The sequence below is a fragment of the Anabrus simplex genome, chromosome 1, assembly GCF_040414725.1.
Source record: "Anabrus simplex isolate iqAnaSimp1 chromosome 1, ASM4041472v1, whole genome shotgun sequence".
Taxonomy (NCBI): Eukaryota; Metazoa; Arthropoda; class Insecta; order Orthoptera; family Tettigoniidae; genus Anabrus; species Anabrus simplex.
The window spans coordinates 649713596-649737765 of NC_090265.1; the positions used below are offsets into that span (position 1 = coordinate 649713596).

The window sequence follows — 24170 nt, forward strand, 5'->3', positions numbered from 1 at the left end:
TTCTGCGATATTCGTGCTAAATCCTTGTGTATGCTGCGGAAGTGGCTTTCGTATAGATTACGGCCACACCTTTACAATTCTCAATTTTCTTTACCTGTCCCTCACTCATGTTATGAACATTGGACTATGGCCTATCCCCTAAATGGAAGTATCAGAAATATTTAACATAATAATACCCTAGGGGGCCCATGACACAACAGCCCCGAAGGGCCATGGCCTACCAAGCGACCGCTGCTCAGTCCGAAGGCCTACAGATTACGAAGTGTCGTGTGGTCAGCACGACGGATCCTCTCGGCCGTTAGTCGTGGCTTTCTAGATCGGGGCCGCTATCTCACCGTCAGATAGCTCCTCAATTGTAATCACGTAGACTGAGTTGACCTCGAACCAGCCTTCAGATGCAGGGAAAAGTCCCTGACCTGGCCGGGAATCGAACCCGGGGCCTCCGGGTAGAGGCAGGCACGCTACCCCTACACCGCGGGGCCGACAAAAGAATAATAACTATTCAAGAATAGAATCAGGTACCGGTACTAGGTACTCACAGTATTTTTGATGCGGCATTTAATAGCCTATTGTACTCTACCGTGCTAATCAAAGTGGGTTGTCAGCTAGTGTATGTGAAAAGAGATTAAGGATGAATATTGCGTTGCATATCCTCCAGGATATATTAATCGACCCAATTATCCTCTCCTTCCCAACACATTCATGTTACGAAATTTCCCGCTCCTTGACGATTACGGCATGAGATGCGCAACTCGCTAGTGTTCTTTTTATTGTTTTTATTACTATCTCCGCTTCACACCGCTGGGAGCTCTGAGGTCGATATACTGTCACATGCATGATGCAGTTGATAATATCATGGCGGTGGGGAAAGGTCTTTTTCAAGCTGTGTTTTTATATTTTATGATAAAGTGTTTATGCAGCGCCAGGCAATTGCCAGAAGAACAGCCAGTCATAAGAACTGTATCGCTGGTTAATGTAACGTGTATTACAAATGCTAACAACGAATATTTTAGAAAACTGTTCGTAGAAATTAGGGGTAGTAACTTGCATAGTGGATTACAGATGAGGCCTACCTCCAGCTTATCTTCTAAGAAAGGAGAGTGTATGAATGAAACTAGTAGTGATTTGTTTGATTTAGTATTTACTGAAGTTTGGACAAACAGTACTATCGCCTTCATGACCGTAACTCTTCCTGAGAAGTCAGTTCTAAGTGATAAACTATTTCTTTGTTTGAGAACGACATTAAGGAATCGTGAAAGTGATAGTGCCTTAGGTTTATTTACTGGTGTATTTGGTAGTGAAGTCATTAAGTGGATTCACCAAGGTGAACATCTGGTGTTGCCTACTGACAGAACTAATTGCAGTTACGAACACTTTCCAAGAGATTGGAATGTGGCGAACGAGAGTAATTCAGTATCACGGTAAGTTAACTTCTTGTTAATTTAAGAGTAATGTCAAACATGTCAGTAGGATATCTATATATCTAAACGTTAAAAGGCGTGATTTGTATTTGTTTCAGTTTAATTAGGTGTGTGCATGTTGTGTTGAGTGTGTCAATCCTGTAATGCTATGCGTGGATTTTTGCCAGTTAATTACAAAATTGATATCAGAACATTCCATGTTTTTGGTGCTGAAATGCTGGACCATTTATTATAGTAGGTATCACGTTTGGGTAAAATGGACCATCATTACATACTGACCGTAAATGTTATTAATCTTTCCTGAGAAATATTCCTTCAGTGTTGTCATTGATGCAGTTCATTCATTTCAGCATGCTTACAAGTCCAAGCTGTTGGGTTGAATTTTCATAATTTATGACTGAACTTAGTCTGAAAGTGAAGTCCTACAAATTGGGGGAATAGTTGTATTTAATATAAGATTTGCCTTTGAAACAGACCTCAAGAACAGCATCATATTATTTTTTCCTGTGCATTTCTTTATGTTGTGGTGATATGTATATTACACCAACTTATGTCTACCCATTTTATACCAAGAATGTAATGTTGTTTTAAAGAATAGTCCTACTCCTAAAAATACTCCTATAAGTTTTATTCTGTGGGTTTAGAAGTTACATAGTGCAATAGAGCTTTTCATTTTTTCATCTAGTTATTTCACAATCTGGTGAAGTAGGCTTAGTGTGGGATTTGATTGCTGTTTTATTTCTCATTCTCATTCTCATTTATAACTCATTCAGGTGTAACTTATTTGATGATTCCTTCAAAGCAGTGTTGTAGATTATTTTATAGGAGGGCATGCAAACTAGGCCTGGTACCTACCAGCTATATTTGTGTACCTGAGTGGTGTGGCAATTATTGCATTATAACTGTATTTGGGTAAAGTACAGTGTACATTAGATGTAATGACTATCTTTACAGAAGGCAATTAAAAAAAGGAGAAATGTTCAGGCTATAATTTCATAATGATGATGATGATGATAGTCATTTCAAAGGGCCTAACATTTAAGTTACAGTAGGCTATATGAATTATTATATGATCAGGTCAGATTTCACTGCTTATATGGATTGTGACTAATCAACCCCAATTAGTGTAAACTTAATTTCTGACTTCCTTTCAGAACATTAATATGCATGTATAGTACGCGACCCTTTTCTTGATTCCAAGTTCCGATTCAGCACTAGGGAGCTCAGGTATCAAGAAAAGGTTCGCGTACTATACAGTTTCTCATATTTTCTGACTCACTGCATGATTTCCCAGTGTTGTCATTGATGCAGTTCATTCATTTCAGCATGCTTACAAATCCAAGCTGTCGGTTTGAATTTTCATAATTTGTGACTGAACTTAGTCTGAAAGTGAAGTCCTATAAATTGGGGGAATAGTTGTATTTAATATAAGATTTGCCTTTGAAGCAGACCTCAAAAACAGCAGTTCAGTTATATTTGACTGTTAATTAGGCATATCTTCTAATTTCTAGGTGACCTAGTTGATGATGAAATAAATTTTGCAATTTATCTTGAATATTTTTGCATTAAGTATCCAATTTAAAATATAATAAAATCTTCAGGTTATCATATTCTGCTAATGGTATTTGCTGATGCAGTATTCTAGAATAGTCTACCCTCCAATCTGAATTGGTTTGGCCTTTTTCTAAATTCTTGATGAAGTATAGTGAGAACTTATCAGTATCAGATCAATTTTGAATGTTATTTTATAGGAGGGCATGCAAAATAGGCCTGGTACCAGTTATATTTGTGTACCTGAGTGGTGTGGCAATTATTGTATTATAACTGTATTTGTGTAAAGTACAGTGTACATTACATGTAATAACTATCTTTACAGAATGCAATTTAGAAAAAGAAATGTTCAGGCTATAATTTAGTTGCATGCATAATTTATCATTTAACTTTTTAATTTAAAGAAGTTGCTATCAAATACAATTGTCTGATTTAGACAATCAAATTTTGAAGTACATTCTGTAGTTTGATTTTTAAAAATATAGGCCCCTAATGTAAAAATGTTTTTGTCATCTGAACCACTGATGTGAGAACAGTGCGGATTGTGGTGAGGATAGATTGTCTGCATCATTACTTCCATAATCCAGCAGACTTACTTAGATTTCTGATCTTTAAATAATTTATGGATGATAATGGACCAAAATGACACGATGTTGTTCTGTCTAACAGTGTAGCTGGAAATTGTAGTCTCTGCTAGTTTGAGAGTATATAACTTCAGTTGGATAGGGACTATTCATCCCATATTTTATTTCAGAATGCCGTTTCTGCCTTCCACTTACGAAAATTTGCCACAAGTATAGATCTTCTTTTACTGTGGTGCATAGAATCAGCTATCTACAATATACGCAATATTCTTCGGCTGTAATTAATCCCGGACTGCCATACAAAGTAGTACTGAAGTCTCTGGTACGATGACTTTTCTCTCTTGCATCGACTGCAGGAGATGAGGCTTTCGAAAATCTCCTACGGCAAAAAGTGCAGACACGGATATGACAGGTTTGATACCGTCATTCAGTGATATCTATCCGAAATTTGTTTTTCGATTCCTTGTATTGATAAAGTATATTGAGACATTTTTCTCGTTGGAAATAATAGGCCCGTTCGTACTTTAGATAAAATGCCGCAGTAGCTCTATTAAGAAGTAATGTAACTCATAAACTGGGGCATGTCACTTTGGATTCCAGGGAATGCTGTGTGTTGCGTTTATAGTTAATCTTTTTCAGAACTATGTATTAGTTATCTTAAGTGGTTGAGAGACATGTATAACTGAGAGGAGATTTCATAAATTGTACGGTGTAGGAACGTTCTCAAGGAGACAGCATGTTAAGGTCATCTCGAGAGGACCAAACAATATGATAGCCGGTATTTAGGCGACTGTAAGTTCATCCCACCATGAGCTATCGTAAAATTTTGGGTTCACCTCATAGACCAGTTTATTTAGAATCACCTGATTCATCATTAAAACACATTACGAAAGAAGTTAACGCAACCGCGCTTTTAGAGGGAAATTCAACGATTTCGAAGTAAGCATGTGACGGCGGTCTGTTTTGTTTTTTAACTTATTTTTGTCGTTTTGTTTATGTAAGTTCAGCAATTCTAAAGGAGTTGGTGTATGCTGTAGGAGCTGAAATTCGGATTGATTTTTGTGATAAGTCTTCACGAGAATTAGTGTCGGTCGCTAAGAACCTATTTAATCTCCTGACGTGACTGAACAGTTGTTTCACGAAGACCGCCGCGACTTCAATCCCGTCCAGTACATGTGAGAGCAAGCTTGCAGTATTACATGTCTATATAGATATCGTCCTTTCGCTATCGCGCTTCATCCATGAATGTGAGGTTTATGATGTGAACTCATGTACCACTTAAAACTGTTATTGCAACCTACTAGAGCCCGGAAATGCTTAAAATTTAAGAAATAGGCATTTACAAATTACAAAAATGGGCACGTAGATAATTAAAATGGTTTATTGTAAGCTACTTATTACGGATCTTTCTCACATTTAGCACTTTAATTTTATATACAGTAGCAGGTACGCCGAGCGAGAGGCTGTGCGATTTGAGTCATTTAGCTGTCAGCAGCCGTGAAGATGGTTGTCCGTGGTTTCCCATTTTAACACCAGGCAAATGCTGAGACTCCACCTTACGGCCACGGTCGCTTCCTTCCCAGTCCTAACCCTTTCCTATCCCATCGTCGCCATAAGACCTGTGTGTCTGTGCGACGCAAAGAAAATTGTAAAAAAAAAAACCAGTGAAAATACCTCATCTGTAAGATTCGAAGCAATCAGAAGTCTTTTGAGCATTCTATTACTTCACGAATGTTGCTTGAGCAAAAATCTTCCTGAATTGATTTTGATGCACACTTCTTGAGCGGCCTGCTTAATATGCGAATTTGTCTTTCTGGTTGAACTGGACCGCATTTTCAGATGTTCTGAGTTGCCGTATTTTCCACGTAACCCCTCTCTCCTTTACATTGAATTGGGTAACACGTGATCTCACAGATGATAAAAATTATGGCAATCTCGAGTGGCCTGAGGATTTGGGTTGGCTTTCTTTCCTGTGCCCTACTCTTTTTATCGATGTCGGCGTAGTTTGTTAAGACGCTCATCTACCATGTTCAGGATTGGGGGATCAAATGCCTAAGACCAGTATTAGAAGATTTACTGATAAGTTCGAGAACGAATTTTCTTGGCGGAATCTGTCGCTTCTTAACGTATAGATGAACTGTATTTAGTGCACCAGTTGGTCACTATACGTATAATCTGGAATTTTCATTCACAAGATTTTCCATCTTTTAACGTATTTTTATTACGGCATTGGTGTGTTTCAGCCGAGAGAGAGAGAATCTGACCTACAGTCATAGTAAAAAGTACTCGTACACTTAATACTGAAAAAAATACTTTATTTAGTACACTTATTGTCATGTACGTTTTATAACATAAATAGGTTAGCTTTCTGTACACTATGTAAAGATACAATTTTACATACAATTGATAGACGTCCCTGTCATTAATACATAAATGAAAATGTCATGATTTCATACTCATAAAAAGTATTCGTACAGTCCGGGTTTACTTTCATTCCCGACTGATTTTAGTGCACATTTAGTATTTTGTTGGCAATTTTTTTATTTTACAATGGCCTCAAGCCGCCTAGGCAATGAATGAACTAGCTTGGGGGTGAAGGTCGGCTCAATCTTACCCCATTCTTCCAAAAGAGCCATTTTCAAAGCTGGCTTTGATGAAATATTTCTTGTGCCCAGTCTCTCTTTAAGATAAGCCCACCCATCTTCAATCGGTTTCAGATTCGGGGATTTGGGGTGGGTGGGTGTTACCATATATTTGGGTGTGTTTTATGAAATCCACAGTCGTGTATCAAGGGCCGTATACTTTGGATCATTATCCTGCATGACTACATAATTACCCAGAAGTCCCAGTGTTTCGGCACTAGATACTAGATGTTTCTTCAGAATTTCAATATAGTATTTACGGTCCATCCTTCCATCTGTGAATTCCTAGGAACCTACTCCAGCTGAGCTCATGCACCCCCAAACTATTAGACAACCTCCACCATGCTTCACTGAAGGAAGCAGATTTTTTTCTTCGAGTTCTGTGTTCCTTTTCCTCCGCACCTTTTTGCCATGTTCTTGAAAAATAGTGATTTTTTTGTTTCATCCGTAAATATAACTGGATACCAGAATTCTAGAAAAGCATGTTTGTAGTCTGTAGCATATTGTAGTCTTTTCTTCCTATTTGCTGGGGGTAGTTAAAGGTTTTCGCCTGGGATTTCTACAATGATAGTCATTCGTATATAAAAACTTTTGAATTGTGAAAGCACAGATATTAAGTTTTAAATCATTTCCTAGTTCAGACCTCAGTTTTGCAGCACTGATTCTAGGATTTTTCTTAAGTTTCCTGAGGTTTAGTCTTTCAGTTCGTTCCTCTAGTGTGCATAAACGTCCACATCTACGTGCATTTTTGAAATATTTTCTCTCACGATACCTGTCACTAATTCCCTGCATTGTAGTTCTCGGTCTCTTCACAAGTTTTGATATTTCTGAGAGAGATTTACAGGAATTATGAGCCCGGATTATAATTATTCCCTCTTCTTCTGTTGTTTCTTTAATTTTGCGGCCCATCTTACTGATTGACTGTATCACTTGTTATTTAGAACGATTGAAGCACAACTGACTTGGTTAAAGACGTGACCTTTACTGCTTATCTGCGTTGCAAGTGATGTCATCAAGGAATTTGATGTGAAGGTAAACCACCTGTACGAATACCTTTTATGCATCTATATTTCGAAATTATTGGATGATACGCTTGTTAAAAACAAACATTTCTAAAGTACTATTGTTATTTCCGGTACGTATCATAGTCATGTTTCGCGAAATACTGAAATATAGAAAAGTAGTGAAATTTCTTGCGGCGTATGGACAATGCTTCAACTACAAACGACAATATTGCTTAACGTTTATTGTGTACATATACTTTTTCCCATGACTGTATTTATTTACCTTAACTTCCCACACTTGCCGACCAGGACAAAGTATTCTACCGTAATATACATTATAAGTTGAACACTGAAACTGTTGTTAAGAAGGATGAGAAAATTGGAAGCAATAGTTTAATGGGAGTGGTGCAATTACATGAGACATATGCTATTTATTAATTCTTGAGGTTGTACAGGCGATTGCTCAGTGTCTCGATCGTCCCCTTCAAAGCGTAGAGTGCGGCATCCCAGCAAATCTGCGGCTGGATCCCAAGGGATTTGTAAAATTCCGTAATAGACCTTGGGATTGTACCACGGCTTCCGATCACCAGCCCCATCACACGCAGTTCCTTTTTGACGTAATTTCTTCTTTTTTTTTTTGTGCTAGTGGCTTTACGTCGCACCGACATAGATAGGTCATATGGCGACGATGGGATAGGAAAGGCCTAGGAGTGGGAAGGAAGCGGCCGTGACCTTAATTAAGATGCAGCCCCAGCATTTTCCTGGTGTGAAAATGGGAAACCACGGAAAACCATCTTCAGGGCTGCCGACTGTGGGATTCGAACCCACTATCTCCCGGATGCAAGCTCACGGCCGCGCGCCCCTAACCGCACGGCCAGCTCGCCCGATAATTTCTCTTCTTATAAGCAGTGATACCTCGTAAATTGGCTTATCAGCCCATCGTACTTTTAACTGTCTATAGACAATCCTATTAACGTTCTAATCTTCTTCTTCTTATTTATCTGTTTACCCTCCAGGGTCGATTTTTCCCTCGGACTCAGCGAGGGATCCCACCTCTACCGCCTCAAGGGCAGTGTCCTAGAGCTTCAGAGCTTCCTAGAGCGGGGGATACAACTGGGCAGGATGACCAGTACCTCGCCCATCCGGCCTCACCTGCTATGCTGAACAGAGGTCTTGCAGGGGATAGGAAGATTGGAAGGGATAGACAAGGAAGAGGGAAGGACGCGGCCGTGGCCTTAAGTTAGGTACCATCCCGGCATTTGCCTAGAGAAGTGGGAAGCCACGGAAAACCACTTCGAGGGTGGCTGAGGTGGGAATCGAACCCACCTTTACTCATTTGACCTCGCGAGGTTGAATGGACCCCGTTCCAGCCCTCGTACCACTTTTCAAATTTCGTGGCAGAGCCGGGAATCGAACCCGGGCCTCCGGGGGTGGCAGCTAATCACACTAAATACTACACCACAGAGGCGGACAGGTTCTAATCAGTGAGCAAAATTTAGAAAGAATTAACGAGACCAGTCTTCACGATGCATTCCTCCGACAGCAAGCTGTGAAATCTGGTCGTGACTACGCAGCGACATGAGTGAGAGTGCTGATGATCGTTGCAGGAATGGTGCTGAATACTGTACGTGTCTGTCAGAACATATTGACGCGCATTGCTGTAACCGCCAAGAGCACTTCGTTACTTAATATTACAGTATTACATCTTTTTAAGTTTATGGATTTTAAATTAGTATTGGAATCTCATCTTAGTTACGCTCACTTCCACTTGAAACAGCCATCTCACTTAGTTTTATTTTAGCTTGCCAGTGCGACTCCGTAACAGGGTAGCCAGACGTGCCGGATTTTACGGGGCAGTGCCGTATTCGTGATAAATGCACGGCAATTGTCCCGTATTTTGAATCTCGAGAGAAATACGCCAGTGTTTCCACCTCTGGTAAGTACCAAGGTCTTTTCTTCTTTCTTTCAAAGAGATTTCTTCACTCCTTGGTTTCTTTATCTGGTGTGAGTTCGTAGATTTTAAAAATTGTTCTTCATTTTATTGTTTGTGGTTCTCGGGTTGTCCATCTTGGCGAATAAGACGCGTAATAGCGAACAGCTACCTGAAGTAGTCCGAGTCCACCGCATGCTCGTATGAAATTGTCAGCTGTGAGAAATATTACTGTATGTTCTGTTGACTTGATTAGGTCTGAGATGTTTATTTCTGTAAATTTTTCTTCAGTGTCACGCAGTGATTTTTATGAAATTTCTAAGAATGACAAACTGTTAACAGCACTTCAGAGAAATTTATATTGAAATTGAAAGAAGTGGTATGAACAGTGTTGCCAACACCGTCGTTTTCCCAATAAATCTAGGTTTATTTACGCTTCCTTAGTGGGCATTTTAATACGCCTTGGGGGTGGGAAATCTAGTGTTTTTCACGCTCATGTCAGTGGATATTTTGATGGTTTTTCAACTGAACTTTTATGCAGTATGATAGAGAGTATAATTTTCAGAAAGTGTAAGATAATATTTCAAATTTATGTTCTTGACATTGACAGTAGTGATGCCATGCCAAGGCGAGCTGGGGAAGACCTGAACTGTATGGGATGCCCTTAAAAATAAGGAAGCAAGGAACGCTTCAGTGGGTCTTTCTTTCATAGCGAAGTGTCACTTCAAGTGTCAAATGCACTTACTGTATAGAGTCGTTGATTCCCCTTCTTGAACCACGTAATTTAGACGCCGGCGAAAATAATATATTAGAAGAATGTGTCCTTTATAAAATGGTCTCAAAACACGGGCATCGTTAATTTCTGATGTAAAGAGGTGAAATACTGCGATGTAAGTAACACCAATCCATTTCAGGGGCTGGCAACATTTGCACTGTCGCGCCTAGTAATGCCTTGATCAAATGCAGGGTTAGAGGGAATTTGCAGTGAGTAGAACGTTATTAAAACTAAAGCCAAACATAAAATGAGACCCGAAGTGATAAATTTGCTTTTATCGACGTGACAGTACTGAGAAGTAACAAACATTGCCGCCATATAAGCTACCAAACGAATCATTTCGGCAAGTAGGGACCTTGAAAATATATAATGTATATTATACGTTTTATGTTATACAGTTATATCTGTTCCTATTCCTGCTTCTTCCTCTGCGCCTTCTATCGAAGTGTTACGTAAATACGTCAATAATCCCGGACTGTCCGGCTCCATGGTTAAATGGTTAGAGCTCACGCCTTCGGTCACAGGGGTCCCGGGTTTGATTCCCGGCAAGGTCTGGAATTTTAACCATCATTGGTTAATTTCGCTGGCACGGGGACTGGGAGTATGTGTCGTCTTCATCATCATTTCATCCTCATCACGACGCGCAGGTTGTCTACGGGAGTCAAATCGAAAGACCTGCACCTGGTGAGCCGAACATGTCCTGGGACACTCCCGGCACTAAAAGACATACGCCATTTCATTTATCCCGGACTATTGGATAAGTTCACCTTGAAATATATTTCGAATACTTTTGACTTTAGAAGTGAAAGAATATACTGCAGTTAATGTTCGTGTTGATACAGTATTTTCGTAACACAACAACGCATAAGGAGGGGAGGACGGCAATGGGGGTCTAGTGGTTTCTGGTGGTTTTAGAGCAGCCGTTTAGTGGGAAATCCTATCCTACTGTTGGCAACACTGGATATGATTAATTAAATAAACTGAGTTTATTTCCTGTTTGTTTTACGTCGCACCGACAGAGGCAGGTCTTACGGTGACAATGGGATAGAAAAGGGTTAGGATTGGAATCGATCGTGGCCTTAAGACAGGCTGCAGCCCCAGGATTTGCTTGGTGTAAAACAGGAAATCACGGAAAACCATCTTTAGGGCTTCCAACATTAAGGTTCGACCCCCTCTCCCGAACACAAGCTCATAGCTACGTGACCCAAACCGCGCGGCAACTTGCTCGGTACTGTAAGTTTCAATCTGTGTATAAATGTTAAGGCATGCGTTAATAAACTGCACTATGATATCAACGTAATAATAAGCCTAACATTTTGAAACGAAGTTCATAACTTGTAGAATACGAGCCTGTTGATTTCCTCAATCGCACATTTGTCCCGTATTTTGATTTTATGTATCCGAAAACCCTGCTCCGTATTATAATAGATTTTGTAGCAAGCTCAGAGACTGATGACCTAGTTGTTTAGTCCCTTAAAGTGATCATCTCCTCGTGTCCTCCGTTATTAAAATTGTGGTGCTCAATTTCCGGTTAAACTAAAAGATCCATGAAGAAGTGTTTGCAAGACAAAATATTTGATTCAGAATATTTCCTGCATTTTTTCCATAGTCTTTTCTTTCTTGTTAGAAAATTCAAAAAATCGCTTACTGAAAGTTTCAATACACGATTTTCTGATTTTAATTTGCCTGTGCAACAATATTACTGAAAAAATCAGTAGCTCGAGGGAAATACAATACTTCGCTCTCCGACTAGGCTCTGTCGGACATTCTTCGCCAATGCTTGGTATCTTGGCAATGTTGTTTTACGCCCAAGGAGTGTGCAGCAAAAGTGAAATGGGCAAGTGCACAGCTAGCTGCCAGGTTCAGTACTTGAGTTCGTTACCTGTGTTATTTTTTTAACTGTTTGACAAACTTTTGAAACATATATGTCTGAATTTAATATGGAAAATCTAAATAGCTGCATTTGAAATGGGAAATCTGAAAATTAACATTCATTAAATAAAATACACAATCGTCGGACCTTGTACTCACACTTACTTGTTACCTGCTTAATTACACATACGTTATTTGAAGGGCGCCAGCTGCCACTCAGTGCAGCAATAATAGAATGAGACTCTTGGCTATCTCTAGGGTGTGGGGTAATAAGCTTACTTTTGACAACATACCATATAAGTTCTGGGAAAAGGAGATTGGCGTTCGGTTTCCCCATTAATTTTGAGGTTAAGATATTTTACTGTCAATGAAATAAAACTATGAATTCGTTTGATAGAACAATATATATTCCTTAAATAATATATCAAAAAATAGTGAGTCTTGTTGCGATAAAACAGATGAGAATATGAAATTATGACATTGCAACTGAAAGAAACTAGGCATGAATTTGAATTCTTCTTGACCGGACATTTAACAATTTATACGAAATATTTCCCTCACTGATTCACTTGACTGTACCTTCAACACTTTTAGTGTAATTACGACGTATTCCTTTGATCTGGTGTTTACTGTAGATGTGTCACGCCTAACTTGGTGATACATCCTTGTGACTGCTTCTTCTCCATAATCTGACTTCTTTGTAAGTCAATATGGTATTACCTCTTGGCAGGTCCAGGGTTGCCCTCTCTGACTCCATGGTAAGCCCTTGCGTCCGTGTCTTCAACTAAGTGAGCGACCAACCTTTTGGTCTCACTCTCTCAATGACCAATAATTAATGGCTCACTGAGTCTTCACCATCTCTCGTTCACACTCGTTGACTGACCAACTAAGGCCTCTTGATCTAGTAGACTTCTTCACTGTACTGCATCCGTATAACTAATGACTGACGCTACAATATGCATCCACCTTATATAGACGTTGGTTGACACAGCTACGTAATCTCCAGAAATAACAATGACATACTCCCACCTACGCGACAGATATTACATACAGTGGTGAAATAGCCCGGGGCGGCTGGCTCTCTGAGCGCATTGCTAAATAAATACGATGACGTAGCCATGAAGTGGCGATGACTTGGCAGAATCGCCAGTGGTATAGCAATATAACAACGTCACTTCCACATCTGATACATCGAAACTCTCACTGTACAGGTATTTAATGTTAATCTACATATACGCATATATGCATACACTCAATTACAAATACGCAAGCGACAGGCATTGCGTAAGGGAATTGAATAAGACTGATAATTACAATAATAGTAACAATATCACAGATAACCTAATAATACTGACAATAATAATAATAATAATAATAAAATACAGATAAAATCATACAATAATAAAAATACAGATATCATCTTGTAACGGGATTTGAACCGTTACACCTGACATACTGAGCAGACGCTTGTACGGAAGAGTCAGCGTCGTACCTAATATGCTATGATCTTTAGTAATCAAATATTTCTTGTCTTCCTCCCTAATGTACTGTATATTTGCCCTCTACATATGTTGCCAGTAAACTTACAGGCAGTAGTTCTGTTGCTAAGAAAGTGATAAGCAGTATATAGGGTAATTTGTAGCGAATGCTACCATTTAAACTCTTTTTAAAAGCCTACAAGTGCACCCTTTTATTATCAAAGTGAAATTAGGATGCTAAGAAATATCTTTGAAAAGGTGCTGCTTTCTTTTCGGTCGTGCTTGTACTCTGGGACCTACAAATTTTTCAACCGATCACTTTTTGTGTCAGGAAGTGTACCGAATTTCACGTCGATGGAGTATGTCGGACGTACGAGAGGACCGGGTAATGGCTAGACCACACCAAAGTTCATAAACAATGTTCATGAAAACATTTCTCGTTAATAAACTTGTGTTAACAAACTTTTTCAATATTATGCCCATACCAAAAAAGCTGTTTGTTAGTTTACGACGTATAGGGTCAGAAAGAAGAAAATACTTACAGCTGCAGCCTTCATTATTTTAGTGAGCACAATTAGACAAAAGGGCAGACGCAGTATGGCAAAGAAAAGTATTGGAAAGGCGTTTAGATTTAAGATTGGAGAGAACATGCTTGCTGTTTCAAGGGGCCTAACATATAGGTCATCGGCCCGAGATAACACATGCCAGAACTTTAATTCATGATGCAGCAGGCTTTCAACATTTTCTTGAGAATGTCAACATGTGACGTCCAGTTCTTGTTGACAGTAATTGGGCCTGAAATTGCAAGAAGTGATACAGATTATTTGAAAGACGCCTCCATTAATGACAGGCTAGGCATAACTTTAAGATTCCTAACAACTGGTGACTCCTACATTTCACTTACCGGTATATACAGTACTAGCAAGATACCCGTGCTTCGCTACGGTATTATACTGAAATTTATAATTGAATGCTTATTATTTTATATATAATCAGCCGAAATTCGCGATCTGACTGGTTTTCTGAGAGAATCCGCCAAATTTCGCGATCTGACTCGTTTTCTAATAGATTACGGCAAGTTTCCTCCCATTTTTCAATCTTTCTTTCGAGGAATCGATTTCGTTCTTCCCGGGCTAGGTCCAGGTATTCCACCCGGTCAGTTGGGTCCCTAAATCTTTGCCATCTTTTCCTATAAGCATTTTTAATATGAATCAAATCCTTGAGGAGATCCGGCATGGTTTCGTCTTGGGTGCCTTGGCGGTACTGAACCCGCGGCCGGACTGCATTCTTAGTCATTACCCGTCCACGACCCGTTTCCAGCGCGGTCCGCACATTTGGCGACGGTCCAAAACATTATTATTATTATTATTATTATTATTATTATTATTATTACAGATGTTCTGGACCCCATAGCAAGATGCAAGACCGCTACTTGGCGGTAAATTACATCTCCTGCCATTGTCATTGTTGACATTGTGACCAGCACCATTGTCGCGCGTAGGCAAGTGTGCGGGATTTCTGGCGATACGAATGACATACTTCCGTGTATTATTGACCTTATTATAGAGGTGAACAATTGGACGGTCAATCTCATTCCTATCGTTTATTTCAAAGGTGTTAAAATTTTTATTTATATGCCAGGAGAATCTACTATAATCTAAGAACGTTCTCCGAAGAAAAAGGTGGCTCTTGAAAACCAACCCAGGAAAGATTAAAAATGATCGGTTTATGATCAGAATAAGTACATCGAAAATCTTCAGCCTGTTTCCAGTCATTCGACAGGGTCAGGAATAGAATTAATAAAAGCCCCAATCTAGCGGCGACAATTGGAATTGTGCCGGCTGCCGAAGCCTGTCGCACTCCTCTGGGGTGGTGGTGGTGATTATTGTTTTAAGAGGAAGTACAACTAGGCAACCATCCTCTATATAACACTAATCAGAGGGAAAAATGGAAGGGATCCGACACTTCGAAAAATGAAGATATCGGCCAAAGGATGACAAGGGCCACGAAGGGCGTGAAAATGAAAGACTCCCTAGCCCTCGCAAACCTAATAGCGTCGGGGTCGGAAAAGAACAAGAGTTGACCAAGGGAGGTCGGATAGGATAGAAGAAAGTGAGGAGCCTGGCACAAGTAAGTGGAAGCAATGCCAGGACTCAGCTAAGGGCCCCGTGGTTGCCAACCCACGCTCCAAAGTACAGAGCCCCTGGAGCCCCTTTTAGTCGCCTCTTACGACAGGCAGGGGATACCGTGGGTGTTATTCTACCGCCCCCACCCACAGGGGGCTCCTCTGGGGCAATGGATAATGAATGACAAATGAAATGAAATGATATTGGACAGTGTGCTGGAATGAATGATGACAGGAAAAACCGGAGTATCCGGAGAAAATCTGTCCCGCCTCCGTTTTGTCCAGCACTAATGTCACGTGGAGTGACCGGGATTTGAACCACGGAACCGAGCTGTGAGAGGCCGGCGCGCTGCCACCTGAGCAACGGAGGCTCCTTATAAGTACATTATGAACAGTAAAATCAACTGGACTCACCTCCTTTTACACCCCACCGCCGTCAAGTTTATTTACCCCCCCCCCCCACAAAAAATTAAAAGAAGGCATGTTTCTTTATGTTTAAAGGAGATTCCAGACACCAATGTTCACGTCTATTACCTTCAGCTTTGGGATATAAGTATCCCCATAAAATAATTCACTTTATTTCACTCCTTTTCACACTCCTCTTCCCCCCCCCCCCCACAGTGAATTTTCCGACAAAACCTTGTTTCTTCAATAGTAAAAGATCTTCTAAATACCAATTATCACGACTCTAACTTCTTCAGTTTTTGATTTCTGTATCCTCATGAAAGGAATTCAACTCCATTTTACTCCCGCCCCCCCCAAGATGATTTCCCTCCCCCAAAACGCGTTTTTCTTTGTTTTTAAAGGAGATACAAATACCAATTTTCACGTCTGTAACAACTTTAGTTTTTATTAGATGAAAGTATTCTCATACAATTAAGTCAATTAATTTTTCAATTCTTTCACCTCCTCCCCCCCCCCCCACCCACATCATTGGATTTTCCGAGAATACGTGTTTCTTTACTTTTAAAGCAGATTCCAAATACCCTAAATTTCACGTCTGTAACATCTTCATTCTTGAGATATCAGTAGCCTAATTAAAATAATTCAACACCATTTTCAGACACTTTTACCCCCCCCCCTTTCCACCCAAGTGGTATTTCGAAAAACTAAAAATACACGTTTCTTGATTTTTAATAGAGATAAAAAAATACAATTTTTCACTTCTGTAACATGTTAAGTTTTTTGAGATATACTGTACAAATTCTCATTTTAAAATTTCACCCCCTTTTTAGTTCTCCTTAAGTGGAGTTTCCAAAAACAAATCACCTATGTTTCTGTACATTTACAGGAGATTCCAAATACCACTTTTTACGTCTCTAACATTTTAAGTTTCTCAGGTATTCTGTAGATATAATCTTTCAAAAAATTCACCCCAATTTGTCACTCCTGTTTAACCGCCATTAATTGGATTTTCCAAAAACAAAAAAAGTGTTTCTTTATTTTTAAAGAAGATCCCATATACAAATTTTCAGTTCTTTAATATCTTCAGTTTCTGAGATATATGTATCCTCATTAAAGGCATTCAACCCATTATTCACCCTTTTACACCCCTCCTATTGGGATTTACAGAACACACACAAAAAAAAAAATACGTGTTCCTTTATTTTTAAAGGAGATTCTAAATATCAATTTTTACATGTGCAGACTTTTAAAGTTTTGAGATATAGATACAGACATTTTTAAAATTCTCCCCCTTTTCACCCCCATTAATTGGATTTTCCAAAAACAAAAAAATACGTATTTCCTTATTTTTTAAGGAGATCCCAAACACCAATTTTCAGGTCTGTAATATCTTCAGTTTCTGAGATATATGTATCCTCATTAAAGGTATTCAACCCGTTTTTCACCCCTTTTCATCCCTCCTATTGGGATTTTTGAAAACAAAAAAATGCGTGTTTCTTTATTTTTAATGAAGATACTAAATACCAATTTTTACATCTGTAAACTTTCAACATTTTGAGATATAGACACTCATTTTAAAAATTCACCCCCCTTTTCACCCTCCCATTAATTGGATTTTCCGAAAACAAAAAAATACGTGTTACTTTATTTTTAAAAGAGATCAAAAGTACAAATTTTCAGGTCTGTAATATGTTCAGTTTCTGAGATATGAGTACCGGTATCCTGATTAAAGGCATTCAACCTCTTTTTCACCCCTCCTATTGGGATTTTCTGAAAACAAAAAAATACGTATTTCCTTATTTTTAAAGAAGATGCTAAATGCCAATTTTTACATCTGTAAACTTTTAAAGTTTTGAGATATAGATACTCATTTTAAAATTTCACCCCCCCCCCTTTTCACCCCCTTAGCGACGGAATATCCAAAAATCCTCTCTTAGCGAGCACGAGCACCTACATGTTATTATGAATGTATCCCCAAAATTTCATTTCTGTATGTCCAGTAGTTTTGGCTCGGCGATGATGAATCAGTGAGGACAAGTTACTTTATATATATATAAATAGATTTGTCTACTAGAGTAAAAAAACAAGCATTTTCACTTGTGCTGCTTGAGGTGTGTGAAGCTTTATACAAGTATCAAGGAATTGGTCTAGGTACGAAATAAAGGAAATCTTCATTTAACCTAGTTAGGATAGTATTATGTTGGCGGTATACCAGTGATTATGGGAGGTTAGGTTATTCAGCGAGGAGCGAAGCTGAAAATGAAACTACATTAGAACATAGCTAAATGAATATAATACAGAATTAAAAATATACTGCATGTTAGAACTTTCGCTTGCGATTTGATAGTCAATTTTTAGAAGAGATAAGAGAATTGCGCGCTGCGATTTTGCAATTGCGCCTTCGTGCATCTGCGAACCCAAAATAATATTCGCGGAAACATGAAAAGTTTCATTCACAAAAGTTACGTTTATTTTGTTTATAAACATGGCCGAAAAGTTTACGAACATTTTGTTTATTAACAGTAACAAATATTCATGAACATTGTTGGTTGACAGTGTTTATTAACAAAGTTGGCGAAAACATCTGTGTGTGGACGCACTTTGTATTACTGTTTAGTAGGTGCGCGACTTCGTGATCGAGGTAGTGGCATCTAATCCCACGGCTGTTAGTTGATGTTTAATAAAATTTTATTGCAACGGATGGCCTTAAAATTAAATTACATAGAAAATAAAACAAGTTTCTTCTCGTGCCGTAATGACTCAGAGAGGTAGTGGTGGTGATTATTGTTTTAAGAGGAAATAAAACTGGGCAATCGTCCTCTATATAACATTAATCAGAGAGAAAAAAATGGAAGGCGTCCAACATTTCGTGAAAATGAAATACTCCCTTGCCCTCGAATGTTCTAATAGTGTCGGGGCCGGAAAAGAACGAGAGTCGACTACGGGAGTTCGGGCAGGATCGATGAAAGTGAGGAGCTTGGCACGAGTAAGTCGGAGCAATGCCAGAACACGGCTAAGGACCCCGTGGTCGCCGACCCACGCTCCAAAATTCAGAGCCTCTGGAGCCCCTTCTGGTCGCCTCTTACGACAGGCAGGGGATACGGTGGGTGTTATTCTACCGCTCTCATCCCCAGGAGGTAATGACTCAAGAGATATTGAACCGTATTGTTGAGGAACTTACTGGACCCTCCTTCGAAAAATGAAGATATCGGTAAGGAAGTCTTCATGATGATGTGCAAATTTTCATTCATGTGGTCTTTCTCTTGTTGTAGTTCCCAGAATGGTATCTCTCACAGGTCTTCTCACAAAATTCGTAAATACATTCTGCGTTCGGCAGATGAAACACTATATCGGAACACACTTCATGGTCGGTTGATATTTCCATATATTAAAAAAAATAACGAAGAATCCTCAAATCAAGGGACTCCCCTCCCTGGATGGTATTAATATGTAAAATAAAATTGAATCAGGGTGATCTAATGTAGTAGGGTCGCTGTTGCGGTCATTAGTATCGTGTAGAAGGAAATGAGCTCTCAAACGAAATTTTCTCTACGTGATCTATTTTCAGACCGACCTTGCTGAACGGGAGTGAAAGCTGGGTGGGCTCAGGATATCTTATTTACATATTGGATGTAGCAAACCTGAAACTAGCAAGAATGATTGCTGATCTTATATGCCTAGAACAATGATTACATATTACCAGAGGTTCCTATCGGGACCAAAAATAATAATTGACTATTACCTTTATTAATATTAAGGGCATATCTGTTTCCGTGACTCAGGCGGCAGTGTGCCGGCCTCCTACCGCTGGGTCCCGTGGTTCAAATCCCGGTCTTTGCATGTAAGATTTGTGCTGGACAAAACTGAGGCGGGACAGGTTTTTCTCCGGGTACTTAGGTTTTTCCCATCATATTTCATTCCAGCAACATACTCCAATATAATTTCATCTGTTTAAATATATATTGAATGTAGCAGAAAATCTATCTATATATATATAAAATAAGAGTTTTGTCTGTACATTGCTCAGAAGTTGAAAAGAATGGTATTTCTGTATCGGCCATGTCCGTAGTAACAAGGAAATGCAATTTTTACTTTTCCGTAATTTCTGTCTATCTGTATGTATGTATGTACACGCATCACGAGAAAACGGCTGAAGAGAATTTCATGAAAATCGGTATGTGAAGTCGGAGGATGAGCCACTACAATCTAGGCTGAGTGAAATGGTAGTTTAGGGGAAGGCCTAAAATTTAATTCTCAAATATTTATATTATTAGTGGTCCTATCGATAAATACTTCATCACTAAAGTTATATAGAATTAAATTTCCGATCGTTTAAGTCATACATTGTTACCGTACCGGCTTTGATAACACAGATATTCATGAATTTTTGTTGCCAAGTCCATATCAACGCCAAGCCACGAGAAAATGGGTAAACAGAATTTAATGAAAGTCGGTGTATAAAGTCGGGGAATAAGAAACTACAGTCTAAGTTATAAACAATTTTATTCACCCTGGATGAAATTGTAGTTTAGGGGAAGGCGCCTAAAATTTAATTGTTAAATACCTATGTTATTGGTCCCATCGAAAAGTACTACACAACAAAAGTTATAAGAGAATACAATTTCCGAACATTTATGTTTTATTCAGTTTTACCGTATCGACTATGATAAGAGTGGTATTTCAGAATCGGAAGGACATTAAATGTGAAGGCCTACAGTACTGAGAGCGTATTACATTGATCAACAATAACATTACATTGACTATTGTTTGTGGTGATGGTGTTTGTCTCTTATGCTGCCGCTCATCTCAGATAGATGGGATTACTGCTGCGTACCGAGTATAACAGCCTGACTGAATATTGGTGGGTAATAGCTGGGGAGTTGGAAAACATTCTTCCTTAGCATGCAATTCCGCTGGATCATACATTTTCTGATACCGTACTGCTGGTACGTAACAGATTGGTTCATCATAATATTCTAGCTATTCGGCTGTCTGCGGCTTGGTCATTCCAGCTTTGGACTGTTAGATCGGCAGCGTTCGTTAAAAGTAAGAAAATGTGTGATTTTTTATTTTATCGAGTATTTCATATGAAAACATTGCTTTTAATCGCGCCATTCCTACTGACGTCATTGTAATGACCTATGTTCATTTCAGTTGGGAAAACTACTAAGACGGTCTTTCTGAGGATGTAAAAAGGCAGGTGGAGAGTGGGTGTCTGCCATTATAACGAATACTCCCAAACCTGATTGTGACTGATGGTAGGAAAGGGGGCCTACCATTACAATGAAATTTCCCTAACCCAGTCTTCATATGAGAAAAGACATTTGGTGACTTCCCCGTCGCGTTTCTGGGGTAACGTTAAGTGCTATGTAATTTAGTACAGTCTTGCTCACGTGTACAGTACCTAACCTATAATTCTGTATACAGTGTAGAATTCCGCAGCGAAGCACGGGTACATCAGCTAGTAATAGTAATAATAACGTATGAGCTTCGGAGAGGCCTAGTGCAGGTCTTTTGAGTTGACAGCCGTGGGCGACATGCGTGGCTTTGAGGATGAGATCCTACCTAGGATGAGTTCTAATGTTGAAGACGACACGCACACCCAGTTCCTGAGCCAGAGGAATTAACCATTGAAGGTTAACATTCCCGACCTGGCTGCGAACCGAACCCTGGACCCTTTGGGCCAAAGGCAAGCATGCTAACCAGTTAGACACGAAGCCGAACAATGGAGCATACATGATAGTAGCAAGAATGAGTGCTGTTGCAAACAGGAGAGTTCTCGAAAGGAAGAGATAAAAGTTAAGTTAGGAATGAACTCGATGGATGAAGCTGTACGGATAAACTGGCGTCAGTGATGGGTTCATACGTAGTGAACGGGCGAGGATAGTGTAACTATTACACTAATGGATTCTGCCATGGACGGTAAGAGAAGCAGAGGGATGCCTTAATGATTTGAAGGTAAAAAGTGTAGAATTAAACACAAGACCACAGTTTAGTTGCAAATATAGGATTGTGGAGGTTTGCAGACTGAACGTTGAAAGTCATAAACAGTCTGCCAGGCTGAGTAACTCAGACGGTAGAGCGCTGGCTTTCTGGGTCCAGCTTGACAGTTCGATCTTGGCTTATTCCGGTGGTGTTTGAAGTTGCTCAAATCCGTCAGTTTCGTGTCGCTAGATACATTTATCCGTAAAAGAACCCACGCGGACAAAACTCTGCACCGTGGCGTCTCCGAAGACCATAACAATGTAGTTGGACGTAAAACCAATAAAGTTAGCCTATATTATCGTTAGCGGAATATAATAATAATAATAATAATAATAATAATAATAATTTGGACGATTTACTCAGTTTGATCCTGCCAGCTGTGTAACGTAGTTAAATGGTAAGATGCCTTATTTATGTCCAAAATACGATGCTCGGAGAACTTAGATGATGGAGAGCACGGATATTTGAAGAACGGGCAGCAATGTAGGTTAGTGATGATCATAATGAGAGGTGCCGGTTAGTTTCGGAGTCTGATTCATTAAACGTAAATTGACAATGTATTGCTGTCCTATCGAATATTCTAGACTAATGATGAACCATCTCCGACCGTCAATTCCGCTCGTCATGTTGGTATAGAGAGATAATGTGAGGAGGGCTGATAAAACAGATTGCATAGCATTGGCAACAACATTCTCGGGGGAAATGAGTCAGTTGTGTGACTAAGGTCCATGCAGATTTCTCTGGAAACTGTGCAGTATAGTGTAAATTGTACTGAACTAAACATATATTATACGTTTTGTATAGTCTAGTATTAAAACTTACAAAACCGTGCCACGAACCTACTACGCTGGCGTAGCAGGGGGGGGAGAGGTGATACTCCCACGTGGCGCGTCCCAGGTGGTGGATAGTGGGGGGGGGGTCCTAATCGGCCTGTCGGCGGACTTGGGGGAAATAAAATACCTCTCGCGGACCAAACACACAACCCCCTGTGGGTGGGGGACGCAGACGAAAAATACACCCACGGTATCCCCTGCCTGTCGTAAGAGGCGACTGAAAGGGGCGACCGAGAGATGATTGTCTTAGAACCATGAAACTACTTGTGATTAGTACCACCAAGCGGGGAACACCATGGGTCGCTTTTATTTGCGCGTAGTACCACTATATTGGGTACCAAATAGGTTTGTGATTAGTAGCACACGGGAGCACCGTACGGTCGGCTTTTGCAGTACCTGTGATTAGTACCACCATATGAGCAAGACCATAGGATGATGGCTACCATGGTTCTGCCTTGCCTATGATTAGTACCCACTACATGAGGAACACCACGGGATAGTGCAGGTCCCTGTGGTTAGTACTCATGTGATGAACACCATAGGTTTGCATTGCCTGTAAATGGCGCCGCACTGTGAGAAACACCATGGGTCTGTATTATATGTCGAATTTCATAACCTGTGAGTAGTACCATAATGTGTGGAATACCGCGAGTCTCTACTACTTTTGATAAGTACCGTAACATGACAAATACCATGGTTCTACTTTCCTAGCGGTAAGTACCGTCATGGGGGCCCGATAACTTGGATTTTGGACCCCCTTTAGACTGCAAGCATCATCGATTCAGTGTTATGCTATAGCAGCAGTCCCTTGGTTAGTAATACTATCGTTTTACGCCAGTTTCTGTGAATGTAAGGCATAGCGGTCGCATCCACTGAGAGTTTTAAATTCATATCCGTCCATCCATCCATTCATTCTTCGTCCTCACGTTTTGAATTCTGGTCAGTGTAGGATTTTGGACTTTTAATTTGTCATTCCATTTCGTACCATTAGGGGCCGATGACCTCGATGTTAGGCCCCTTTAAACAACAAACAACATCATCATCATCATCACAAAACCGGGCGAGTTAGTCTTACGTTTAGGGGTGCGCAGCTGTGAGCTTTCATCCGGTATATAGTGGGTTCAAGTCCCACTGAAGATGGTTTTCCGTGGTCTCCCGTTTTCACACCAGGCAAATGCTGGGGTTGTACCTTAATTTAATCCACGGCCGCTTCCTTCCAACTCCCAGCCCTTTCCTATCCCATCGTTGCCATAAGACCTATCTGGGTCGATGTGACGTAAAGCCACGAGCAACAAGAAAAAAAAAACTTATAAAGATAATAATTATGATACTGGTTGGGATGAACTTTTGGTGTGGACCAGACCGTATGCATTTGTTTTATTTAGTATGTATTCCTGATCTGACCTTTACCTCTTCACTGTTTTAAGTCGCAAGTTATGATTCATGTATTTAAAAACATATGTTTTGAACAATTGAGGAAGTCCTGTATTCCCAAGTAATTTTTACTTCCCGCTCGAATTTTTTACACCCTTAATTGTTGCCGATTGTGTTCAGGGGTTGAACGT

The 24170-nt window shown here is 39.8% G+C and overlaps 1 protein-coding gene across 5 annotated transcripts in view; it reads left to right on the forward strand.

The window, feature by feature from the left end:
* Positions 1–865: 865 nt before the first annotated feature.
* The window catches only part of uex (metal transporter uex), a 485844-nt gene continuing 462539 nt past the window's right edge, over positions 866–24170 (forward strand). For all 5 annotated transcript variants that reach the window (XM_067135790.2, XM_067135791.2, XM_067135793.2 and 2 more), the window contains exon 1: positions 866–1421. In XM_067135790.2, coding sequence (XP_066991891.2) covers positions 901–1421 — 521 coding nt within the window. In that variant the 5' untranslated portion in view covers positions 866–900. The remainder of the gene's footprint in view (positions 1422–24170) is intronic.